Genomic DNA, 13251 nt, shown 5'->3' with positions numbered 1-13251 from the left:
TACTAGACAAGTAAACCTGCAGTGAATAGCAGTCATCAGAGACATTTTGTCTGAACAGCTAAATCTTAAATAAACTCCCCAAAAATGCATCTAGTCTAGAATTATTATTAATATTATTATTATAATAGAGGATTTATATAGCGCCAATATTTTACGCAGTGCTTTACAACATAAGGGCAGACAGTACAATTACAATACAGGAGGAATCAGAGGGCCCTGCTCATTACAGCTTACAATCTAAGAGGGAGGATCAAGAGATTCAAAAAGTAATAACTATGGGAGATGGGCTGATGGAGAAAATACATGTACAGTTGTTGGGTGGGAGCAGGATAGGCCTCTCTGAAGAGATGCGTTTTCAGGGATAATCTAAAAGTGGGGATTGTCAGACACATTGAAGAAGGGACTTTCAGAGGATGGCAGTGGCTCTGGAGAATTCCTGGAGGTGAGCATGGGATAAGGTGACAAGGGAGCTAGAGAGCAGGAGGTCTTGGGAGGAATGAAGAGAACAATTTGTTTGGTATTTTGAGACAAGGTTAGTGATGTCGCAGGGGGCTGAGTTGTGGATGGCTTTATAAGTTGTTTTATCTTGAATTTAATTTGCTGGGTGAGCGGAAATCAGTGGAGGGATTGGCAGAGAGGAATGGAACGATTGGTAAAGTGGATGAGTCTGGCAGCAACATTCATGATGGACCGAAGGGTTAGAAGAGTTAGAAGCTTTGTGGTGTCATTGGTTAGGAAGTGGCGTATCTTGGAGATGTTGCGGAGGTTGAGGCAGCAAGCTTTGGACAGTGATTTGATGTGGGGTCAAAAGGATAGTTTAGAGTCCAGGATTACACCTAGAACCTTGGCATGTGGGGATGGGTTGGTGGTTGAGCCGCTGATTTTGACAAAGAAGTCAGGGGAAAGGGCACATAGGGGGGGAAATATTATGAGCTCGGTTTTGGATAGATTGAATTTCAGGAAGTGGTGTGACATCCAGGCTGATATATCTGTTAGTAAATTAGTGATGCGTGATGAGACTGATGGCATTAGCTCAGGGGTAAAGAGATAGATTTGAGTGTCATCAGCATAGAAATGGTAATGAAAGCCATGGGAGGCAATCAACTGACCCAGGGAGGAGGTGTAGACTGAGAATAGGAGGGGTCCAAGAGCAGAACCTTGGGAAACCCCAGTGGAGAAAGGAAGAGGAGAAGAGGAAGTAGAATTGTAAGTGACACTGAAGGTGTGGTACGATAGATAGGATGAGAACAAGCAAAGAGTATAGTTGCAAAGTCCAAAGGCATGGAGTTTGTAGAGGAGGAGGGTGTGGTCCACTGTGTCAAAGGCAGCAGAGAAGTCCAGAAGTAAGAGTACAGAATAGTGTCCATTGGTTTTAGACATTAGTAGATCATTTGTGAGTTTAAGGAGAGCAGTTTCTGTGGGGAGTTGAGGGTGAAATCAAAAAGGTTGTTCTCAGTAAGATGGTCACTCTGTTGGTTGTAGACCAGGTGTTCAAGGAGTTTGGAGGAAAAAGGGAGTAAGGAGGTGGGTCATAGGTTGTTAAAATTGGTGGGGTCTAGTAGGGGATTTTTAAGTGTGTGGGTGACTAGTACATGGTTTAGAGAGTTAAGAAAGATGCCAGAAGAGAGGGAGAGATTGAAGATGTGAGTTTAGAGAGTATAGGATAGAGGATAGAGCCAGAGGGTGACTGTAGCATTTGCGACAGAACAGGGTCCAGAGAGCAGGTGGTTAGGTGAGCATTAGAAAAGGGTTTAGCAACCTCATCTATAGTAGTAGGGTTGAATGCGAGAAGTAGTGATTGTATCTGTGGACATGAAGTCTTAAGTGGGGGATATATCTGTGCATCAGATATCTCCTCACAAATTGTGTCAATCTTTTTTTAAGGAATTGGCTATCTCCAGGGCAGTAAGTGAGTTAGTGGGTGGAGGCAGTGAAGGACAAGAATAGAGTTTAAGGTAGAGAAGAGTTGACGGGAACTGGATGAGAAGTTGTTAATAAGAGTGATGAAATAGGTCTGCATGGAAATGTGGAGGCAGGAATAGTATTTCTGGAGGTAATATTTATATAGGTTGAATTCTTTATAAGACTTAGTCTTACACCACAGGTGCTCAAGAGCTCAGCTATGTTTTTTTAGACTTTTGGTGTCCTCTGTTTTGCCAAAGATGTAGGGGTCAGGGCCTAATTAATTGTGTGTGTAGTGAGGGGGGCAAGCTTGTCTAGGGAAAATGACCATGGCTAGATTTGGACAGGACAGGGATGAGATTTTGTAATGGAGGTGGTAAGTAGCAGAGTAGAGGAGAGAAGGGTTGAGGTGGCGAAGGTTTCTATGGTTAACTGTTAGGCAGTTGGAGGGAGAGGAGGTGGAAGACAAGGAGAGAGTGGTGACCAGAGAGTGGGAGAGGATTATTGGAAAGGTTGCAGACAGTGCATAGATAAGAGAATACAAGGTCAAGGGTGTTGCCATCAGAGTGAGTAGAAGCCTGTATCCACTTCTTCAGGTCAAAAGAGGAGGCTAGACTAACAAGTTTAGAAGTAGCAGAAGGATTGGCATTAACAGAGATGTTAAAGTCACCGAGAATGATTGTGGGGATTTCAGAAGGGAGTAAGTAGGGTAGCCAGGCAGAGAAGTCATCAAGGAAGATTTTTACTGGTCCAGGGGGCAGGTAGATCACAGCACTTTTTGGAGAAATGGGATAAAATAGACGAATATAATGTGCCTCAAAAGAGGAGTTTGTCAGAGAGAGAGGTGGGTGAAGTACCTGATAGGTGCTCTATGGGGCTGGGAGGATTCATACTCCACCTCCCTTCCATCCATTGGGCCTGGGGGATTGAGTCCAGAGAAGGCCACCAAGGGAAAGGGAAGCAGGGGAAGAAGTGTTGAATTCATGAAGTCAGGTTTCGGTAATGGCAAGGAGGTTAAAGGAATTTGTGATAAAGATGTTGTGGAGGTAGGTGAGTTGTTACAGATAGAGCATGTATTCTAGAGGACAAAGGAAAAGGGGAAGCTGGTGTTGGGAGGAAGAGGAATGGAGACTACGGTCTGTGGATTGCAGTTGCTGCCAGAGGGAGTGGGCTGATGGGAGCATTGGGCACAGTTAAATCATGGAGGCCCATGGTTATATCTCCAGAGCTTTGGAGAAGCAGAAGGATTCGGGCGGTAATATGGGAGTGCACTATATATGAAAAGGGCATGTGTCAGTGTCCTGGAGGTCTTATTAGTGTGTGGATTTAAAATTAGTAGGAGTTGGTGAGTGCAGTAATAGGGAGAGGACAGAAGGGAAGGTCATATATATATTTATATATAAACTGTGGGGTGGAGAAGAAGGGTGAAGGAAAGAGAGTTTAAAGAGAGAGGACACAACTGTCAGAAGGAGTAGTAGAAAGTGCATGCTACAGAGTGGAAGGAGAGCTGAATAGAGAGATGATCACCTGCAGCCACTTGTCATTTGCAGCAGTGTGTTAGATTTCAGATCCTAAACGGCATTTTGAAATTAACACCCAAGGTCTATTCTACTTTCCCTCTTCAGTGATATGTGGAAGACCCAAGCTCTTTTTTAAGAGATATTTTGGAAAAAATATAACATTTGTGACCATAAAAGTATACAAAACAATACTTTAAAGACAGAAAGCAAGAAGATTAAGACCAAAGTTAAAAGACCAGAAAAATCTTTTGACCTGCTAATGCACTTGCTTACTTCCAAATCCTGAAACCAGGCATGTCCTTTTGTTGTGGTCAGATATGTGGGAAATACTATAGTTAATATGTAATGTGTAATGTTTCAATATCACATGATTATAAGCATGGTCCATGTAATTATGCTCCATGTAATTATGCGTACATAATGGAAGCATCCATGTAGTAACTTTTACAGAAGTGTTCCATTGTTAAAAAAAATTAGATTTACAGTGGTTTACAGTGAAGCAAATGGCAAGAAATTCACTGCACAGAAGTACATTCGTAGCTCACACATACAGAGAAATTCAATAAATGCTTACCGACACTTTTATGGCAGCATGGCGCTTGAAAATAGCCTGTGCCAGATTAAAAAATCCCTTCTTTTCTTTTACATATTGGCGCTATTAATTCACCAAATTAAAAGATAATTACCTTCAGTTCACAGATTACAAAATTGGAGGTAACTAAAACCTACTCTAAATTGGAGAACAGAGGCAGAGATCCAGTCTCTGTACACAATGTAGCAGAGTAGCATGCTTTCCGCAGCTACCTCCTCCCTACCACTGGTTATTAAGGATGCTGTCAGCTTCATAACCAACACCCTCCTAGCAACCAGTGATGTTGCAGGTGGCAGAGTTTGATGGGGAAGCTGAGACACTAGTTCCCCATCAGATTTGTTCTCTTCTTGTGATTGACAACAGGCAGTAGGTATATAACATAGCCAATAGCAGACTGTCTATTGGCTAAGGATCTACCCACTGCTTGCTGTCAATCACAACAAGAATGAACCTGATGGGGAACTAGTATCCATTGCTGCACATCAGGCTCAACCCCCCCAGATACAAAACTCCCTGCTGTTGCACTATGTGACCCTGCTGCTGGACTGTCTGGATGGGCACTCTGGCCTCAATGCACCTCCACACATAGTGAATCCCCAGATTCATGTACTTGTCCTGTCAATGGGTGCATAAATCTGTCAACTGCACCAGCATTTGTCTTGAAAAGGCACAAAGGAATTCTAAAGAGTGAATTCCCTTGATAGGTTTTAAAATCCAAACAAAACAATAAAATCAGTCTGTATATGCAGTAAAGTATGCTTGTTATGCTTGCTGTGGAACCTAAGGGGTTAATCCTCTGCATCATCTAAAAAGGCATTTTGATCCTGTATTCTGTGATGCTCCCTTTCTTCCATAGTCACCAATCCATCTGCTGATAGTACAGAGCCCTAGGAGGCAGTCTGCATATGCTCAGTTTGGTGTGTATTGCTAGAGAGTTTTTTTGGGCAGTGTGTATGTGATCAGCACAGGGCCAATCCGTGCTCTACAGACAGAGGGTCAGGGGTCACACAGCCTCATAGCACAGTCATAGGAAAATAAAAACGCCTACAAATTTTAACCAGTGCTCTGCTGGACATTGATAGAAGTCACAAGACTGCTCTAACTGCTGATAAAAGGTATTTAGCAGTTTATATTTACTAAAATAATTGCATTTCTATGTTCGGTGTACTGTGGGAGACCAGATATAGTGAATGTAGGGTCCTGGGTTTAGTAACACTTTAAGACAATATGTCATGTAAACTGCAGCCAAGAAATGAAGTTTCCGTAAAATGTAGCAATTATATGTTTTCAGTTATAACACATTTTGAGCTATTACTGTAGAATTGTTCTTGTAAGTAATAAATGATGCACTCTTTACCAAATTTAAACACTAGCTGCTTTATTTTTAGGATTGTTACTGTGTACAAATCTGTAGTTTGTCTTTTTAGTGGCTTTCGGCACTGGCCTAAATGTCCCTGCTAAGCAATTGCTGCAATTAAGTTAAATGCAGGAAAGGCCACATTTATAATTTATTGTTGGCAGTAGGTTTGAACATACTGATGGGATTACATTGTGAGGGGAAAAAGGAACAGTCACTGCACAGCGCTACAAATTTGGAAGTTTGGCCCACTCATGTGAACAACAAATATAGCTTCCTTGTATACATGTATAATTAAAAACAACCTTCTTAAAGGGGAAATGTAGTATTTTCAGTGATTTCTTTTAGGCATATATGTACGTAAAGAAGCCTGGTGTAAATATTTCTGTGAATGTGTGTTAATTTTTTTAAAACCCTATTTTTTTTAAATATTTTGTAATTATCAATGTATATTGAGGTAACTATATTTGTTCTACACAACAGTTTAAGTGACCCTGTCACTATATAAAATGTTCTCAGTAAAGGCATACCTGTAAAAGTACAGAGTACATACTCACCTTCCCTGCTGCTTGACCTGCTGAATACTACTCAGATCCTGAGAATCAATCCCCTAAAATCTGTATGAAAACTGACACTTCCTAAATCCCCTAAGCTCTGTCAGCCACTGGTTCTCAGCTCTGCCCCTCCAGCTCTCACTGGAGCATCTGACTGGCAAGGGGGCAAGAACGGCTGGCTTCAACTCTAAGCCACGAGCTGAGAGGCTGAGCCAGCTGCTGATCAGGCATCAGGCTGGATCCTGACAATATGATCGAGATCCTTTCAGAGCCTGGAGCGGCTCTGTGACATCAGCCAATAGTGGGATTTAACCTGCTGTCAGCTGATTTTGGGTGTTAGGAGAGCACAACTGCACTTCTGTGACCCAAAACAGAAGAATGGCCAAAAAAGATTTGACCATACTGCTAAAGCCTTTGTTTAGTTTTTTTTCTTTTAAATCAGCACAAGGAACAGTACTTATATTCGTAAAAAATATCCCTTGTGCTGGTGGCTGTTGTATAGGTTTTTCATCTGCCATCCCTCATATCCAGCACCTTTCATTCATGCGCCCATCCTCCATCTATAAGTGCTCTTCCGTGATGGAAGCTACAGTATAGTACAACTTCTATGAATGGAAAAGAGGGGAAAGAGCAGGCATAGCCAAGCATCTTGATGAGTGTCTAGCAGCCACCAGCACAAGGGACACTTCTCATTGAACATTAGCACCATCCCTTGTGCAGGTCTGAAAAAAAAACTTTAGGTGAAGTGTTTACCTTAAGTGTTACTGAATCCACAACAGTAAAATCAGTCTGTATATGCAGTAAAGCATGCTTGTTATACTCAATGTGGACCCTAAGCAGTTAATCCTCTGAATTGTGTAAAAAGGCTGTTTAATCCAGTCTTTTATGATCCGCCCCTTCTTCCACAATCCCCAATCCATCTCCTGATACAACAGAGCCTTGGGGGCAAGCTGCACATGCTCAGTTTGGTGTGTATTGCTAGAGAATTTTTTTTCTTGGGGGAGTGCATGTGATCAGCACAGGGCCAATCAGCGCTGTCCAGACAGAGGGTTAGGGGTTATGCAGCCTCATAGGACAATCAGGGCTTCTCTGATCCTCAACTTCTTCCAGTGTCCAACTCCTATCTCCTGATAAAACATATCATTTGGAGTCAATCTGCACATGCTCAGTTTGGTGTGTATTTCTAGTGTATTGCGAGAGGGTTTTTTTGGGGAAGGAGAGTGCATGTGATCAGCACAGGGCCAATCAGCAGTGTCAAGACAGAGGTCAGGGTTTCTGCATCCTCCTAGAGCAAAATTAAAACTTATCCTACAAGCTTTAACATGTGCTCGGCTGGACACTGATAGAAGTCACAAGATTGCTCTAACTGCTGAGAAAAGGTATTAGAAGTTTATATCTACTACAATAATTGCACTTCCATGTTGTATGTACTGTGGGAGCCAGCTATAGTGAATGCAGGGTCCTGGGTTTAGTGACACTTTAAGCTAAGGCTTTATTTAAAACAGGGACCCATTCATAAATGTTTTTACCCAGGCTTCATACATTTTTTTAAATTGGATTCCATTGGAAATATAAATGAACCCTGGGTGAAAGTTGTGTGACTGTTGTGTGAAACAATATATAAATAAACCCCCTAATGTAGCAATTTTACTTTTACTGCACAAGGCAAAATGTCAGCTTGAAAGTATGTTCTTTACTTTTTTAATCTTTGTAACAATTACTGTATATGTATCAGTTTTTTCACTATTCATTTCCTGAGATCAGTTGACACACCTACACATGCGGTAGTATGTGTTAGAATGTCAGGGCATCATTATCAGTACATTATTAAATCCTTATCATGGAAAGTGCCATGTACAAGTAGAATATAAAACTGTCTTGGGATGTAGACCATCTTGCTTCAATACATATAAAGTCACATTATATCAGCTAAGAACTCATTATTTCTATTTTAGCATAAATAGAAGTGAAGTTGTTGAGTTGGGAGATAAGATTTGGAACGTAGTATCATTTTATAAAAGTAACATATTGCTGGGAGATTATGGAAAACCTCTACATGCACAGAAATAATGCTTGGGGGTTACTGAATTTCAGCCCTGAGTGCATCCCAGAACCTACTCTGTCTCATAAGCAGGGGCGGACTGACCATTTGAAAACTCGGGCACTGCCCGAGGGCCCAGGGTCAGTAGGGGGCCCCATGAGATGCCCCTGGTACCTTTTTCATAGGCTTTTTTGAGTTTGGGCAAGGACACAGGGGCCCCATGATCCCCTATTGCCCGGGGGCCCCATGAGTTGTCAGTCCGCCCCTGCTCGTAAGCCTTCAAAAACAAATTACTAATGAACATTTTTTGTAAAAATCAAGCATTGATAAGGAAAGAAGTTTCATCAGATGTCTAACTGCTTCTTTACTGCAGATTCTGAGACAAACCATTTCAGTAACTTTTTGAGGCTGAGTGTAAGTGGAATGGTCTGCTTGTATAATCACACAGTTGATTTATGTCTCCTATTAAGGGGAATACTGCATTGCCAGCACTACTGTAGATACATGGACAGTATATGACAAGAGGTGAAAGACTCATTGTAGTACATTTAAACTCCAAACTTTCCTCCCTGAGACAGAACAGGAAATGATAAAAATAAACTTTTCAAAGATTTCTGGGAGCCACAACAGGAAATGAGAAGAAATCTCTACAATAAAATTCCCAGCCTAATGATACCCTGTCACCAAGTTTGAATAAAACGGATCATTTCTAAAAACTTGCACTGTTTGTTAGAAAATGCTGAGAATGCGGGTTGATTCCACAGCTCAGCTGCATCTTCCTCCCTTCCCTTTTGTCACAAGAGAGTATGTTCTCCAGCAGCTCCCTCACAGGTACCATGTTGGAGTGTGCCAGTAGACAGAGAGAGCCACATACTGTGTTGTTTATCACAATCTTTAGTCACTTCTCATATGGTTGAGGATGTTGCCATTGAAACTGACACTCTATATGGGAGAAGTGCACTCCCAAGCCCATCTCCTGAGGCTATGGCCAGCTAAAGCGCATGTGCAGGACATTGGTATTGCTTCCCAGATGGAAATAGATAATCTGCTGGTAGCCACAGACATCACAGAGAATATAGGGGTGCACAACAATGTTATCAAACAGTTGGTCCCACATATAAAGAGGAATCCTTGGGGTAACTGATGACTGAAGCTCAAGGCTACAAAAAAAAGATAAGAACAATGATAACTAGCTAAAGGCAACAGAACAGTAGGGGACAGAGTCTCTTTACAGGGTTGTCACAGAACAATAGTATTTTCTCTTATCTCTTACTCTGATGACAACTCATAATTTTTGGATTCCCTCTCAGTTTCTGGATCTGTGACAATGGTCTTCTGGACAAATATAGGGGTAAATCTCCCTGCAAGAACACAAACAGCAATGAATATTTGGCAAAGTGTCTAATTGTTCCATACTGTATGCAAAAAAAAAAAAAAACTTTAAACACTGAAGTGAATGTACAGTATGCAAAGTGCTGCAAAAATTGTTGCCGCTATATAAATTCCTGTAATAGTAAATGAATATGTCCATGCCATTAATAAATGCAGTTGAATACAGTGATTATTATAATCAGAAATGTATTAAATCAATTTAATTCCAGATATGAATTCCCGAATTTGACTTTATTTCAGGCTCTTGTAATCTCCTGCATAGCAGCACATAGACTGGTGAATAAGAAGCAGTTTTGGGTCCAACCAGGGATCATGCATTCACATGTGCCAACCAAGGCTAGGGACAAGAAGGTGACCTAACTGAGTTGCTTAGGTCATGAGCTATCTGTGCTTTGTGGTATATCTGTAATAATCTTGGAGAAAGCATGCAGAGAAGTACATTAGTTCATAGACAAATTCCTTATTTTTTGGCTTTGAAGGCTGTCTTGGTGTTAATCTCATCACCCCTTTGAACACAGTATGTTTCCAAGGCAGAAGACATGGAACCTCTCTTCTCATTTATCATTGATGAAAAGGGACCTTGGTGGGAATCCTCAAAACTGGACATTGGCTGAGGATGTTTTCCAATTTGTTGGCCGAAAATAAAAAAATGTTATTTGACCTTTACAACAGTTTTCCTACTTTAGTATAATTGTGGAACTGTATGGCAGAAAGACAGATTCAGTACAATGTTAGTAAATGTTCCATGTGTACTGTATATATGACTTGTTCCACAGCAATACATTATTTATCATTGTTCTTCGTATTTATTCCACCAGAGTTTGTTGCATGAGCCACTGTCCACTCATACTACTTCTATGCAAGTCCTGAAAACGCTGTGGGAGAAAACACAAGTGAAAGGAGCACATAGTTTTGAAGCATCCATCACTCAGTCAATGTTTCCTCATAAAAAGGTAATTTTTGTTGAGTACCATTTCAGCACTGTAAAGAGCATGAGCTAATGTTTGAAAAGGTACAAAATTCAATAGAGGAAATTGGGGAAAAAGTCTGGTTACAAGTGTACCGCTACCCTCACAAGAGCCACTGTGTTTCTAGGTACCCCTAAGCTCTGCACAGCCAGGCAACACACATTTTCCACACTTTCATCCACAGTCAGTGAACAGTCCATGAGGTTGTTTTTTTTTGTTATTTTATTAGGGGAAACAACTTGGATAGGGTAATAGGGATTATGAGATACCCAATTTGACTGAATCAATGCACATTGACAACTTCCTTCCTATTTACAGAAACAGATCCTGGACTGTGTTTTTCCTTGAAAGCAGTCAGTCTTTGGGGATCAGTAGCAATAGCCCCTTACGGGGGAGGAACTCGCAGCCTCTCTGAAATCAACTTAGCGCCTCGTAAACTAAATGTAGAGATGTATCCTCTCCCCTGTAGAAGTGCTCCCAGCTGCACAGTCTGCAGACACTACCAGCCCTCCTGGCTGCTCTGAAGATCTCCCAGGACAAGGATTAAGCACAGCGCTGTCATTTGAAAGCTTGCTACATGTGGTAGTCTCTCCCCTTGTGAATCCCAAGGTGTGCTGATGTAGTCACTCTGTCCTCTTTGCTCTCACTGCTCCCAGGTCTTGATCCTGTTCATGCCATACTTCTGAATGGATCCTCCTGACCCAGCCTGATCCTAGCCTAGAGGCCAGCTTCCCCCCCCCTAGACCTAGTGGACCTCTCCCAGGCCACCTACAGTCTCCTCAGCCCTCCGTCTTCTACCTGACTTCACAGCCAGCCTGAGTATCCCATATTTATGGTCTAGTCCACCACTCTACCAGAGCCTCCAAACCTAGGATTGTTAGACTCTCACAAACATGCAGATTAGGTATCCACCTCTTCTGCCTACTGGCATCTGGAAGGTTTCCATGGTCCTCCAAAACCAGGTGGATGTGAAAGGGCCTCATCCTGTTAAGTCATCCAGCTTGACCTGCAGTAACCTGACCTTAATCACAGACTCAGTTACCATGAGTCATACACAATAGATTTTGCCTACATTATTCTACCTGGAAAAAAAATAAAAGTCACCAGCTACAAAAACTCTAGCTGCTGACTGAAAATACTGACACTTACCTGTCCATCAGTCCAGAGGTGTCCTCACAACCGTTGGTTTCATCAGACATCTTCTCTCCCTGGCACAGGCATCATCAATGTGGGCACCCGGCTGTGACAGTTTGTGGCTTCACGGCCGGGTGCCCACTGCGCATGTGCGAAAAGCGCTGCACTTTGTGAATGGCTCCATAGTCTTCTGGGACCTGTCACATGTCCCAGAAGACTATGGAGAGGGAGGGTAGGGGACAACTTCCGCTTCCAATCGCCTAGGTGCTCGCAGCAGAAGCGGGAGTGGGTGCCTATCAAATTCGGTACCTGCTCTCCAAAGGACCTAATGGGGAGCGGGGGACAAAGGCTTAAAGCGGAACTTCTCCTTTTGGGTGAAGCTCCGCTTTAATTACAACTCAGTTGAGCAGCATGCAATGTAATTGCAATCTAAGTAGACCAAAAAATTTATGTTAGAAAATGTGAAATGTTTCAGGGACTTCACAGGTGGTTTTTCAGCTTTAATGGTTGATCAAACATATTAATAATACTACATTTACATGAAAATTCCTTCCTACTGGCCAATTAAAAGTCTCAGTCTTCTGCAGTTGCACAGGCTTCTCTCTTGCTTTCATCTGATTTAATGGCACACTGCAAGCACAGTGTGAATTAGAAGCTACAGCAAGTCTCATTTCCTGGCTGGAGGATGTCCTGCATGATCCAAACCTTTCATCCCCATTCTTTATTGTCCCTGAACTTCCCTTTTCTTTCACTGGATTTTAATTTTTTAATCATGGGTGCTCAGCATCACATATGGGTGTTATCCAGAGCAGTATGTATACAAATACAGCCTGCCTAGGAATGCCTGCTCCTCCAGACTCACAATGCATAGAGAAATACTGAAACCCAGTGATGGAATTTTGTCTAACTCTCATGGAATTTTCATTCACAGGAATAAATATCTTCCACATGTAAATGTTTGAAACGTAAAGATTTTTCTTTTAAATCAAAATGGCCACTGTTTCGAGCTCCAACCGCAGCGGCGTGACGTGAGCACGTAAGGCTCCACCCAACGCATTTTGTGCGCATGCATGTCTTCAGGGGCACGCCCCTGCAGCCATTTTGGTATGCTTTTATGCATTTAACTCTTTGCTGTATCCACGTGAATTGCTTTTAACTATATACAATAAATACTACACTATATTGCCATATCTTCGGCTCCTGTGGTGAGCTTCTCCCCTTAGGAGGATCTTTTGCTGGTTTTGCATAGCCCTGACCCTGGAAAAGTCCGGTCCCTATTTATTTCCTGAGACCCCCCCCCCCATAAGGATCAGCATTAATGCTAATATACAAGTAACGTTCTGGTGAGTGCACATCCATATAAGGTGGTGGATTCCTATGTTGGATCATGAACACTCTTGAGCATCCCAGCTGGTATTGCTGCACCTTGTAGTTCCACGAACACAGGGCATTGCTGTGACCTATAGTGCCACAGACTATGTATAATCACCATTATTGCTAAATAAGCACACATATATCACTTGGCACTTCTGTGACCTGCAGTGCCACGGACTATCCACTATTTATATTCAGAATTTTAGAGTTTTTTATTATTTTATGATTCTGTATGATCTGAGACTTTTTATTTGATTTATTTCACTGGAATATTGTATGAACACTTCTATTCACATAAGCACTTTATGATTGCATTTGTCACTTATGCTTTAGAGCTGCACTTACTGTACATTTCAATTGATCACATTTAAGGATTGTCCTTGGTCGCCATGCCCAGGGATTTGCCATGTTCCTCTA

General features: G+C 42.0%; 1 protein-coding gene across 1 annotated transcript in view; it reads left to right on the top strand.

The window, feature by feature from the left end:
• VEPH1 (ventricular zone expressed PH domain containing 1) overlaps positions 1–13251 on the top strand; it is a 468187-nt gene that overhangs the window by 349022 nt on the left and 105914 nt on the right. The window contains exon 11 of the mRNA XM_089675407.1: positions 10177–10311. Within this exon, the coding sequence (XP_089531533.1) occupies positions 10177–10311 (135 nt within the window). The remainder of the gene's footprint in view (positions 1–10176; positions 10312–13251) is intronic.

The sequence above is a fragment of the Staurois parvus genome, unplaced genomic scaffold (genome assembly GCF_062004578.1).
Source record: "Staurois parvus isolate SC_StPar_1 unplaced genomic scaffold, SC_StPar_1.0 ptg000155l, whole genome shotgun sequence".
NCBI classification, from domain to species: Eukaryota; Metazoa; Chordata; class Amphibia; order Anura; family Ranidae; genus Staurois; species Staurois parvus.
This window is presented reverse-complemented; position numbering and strand designations above follow the sequence as displayed.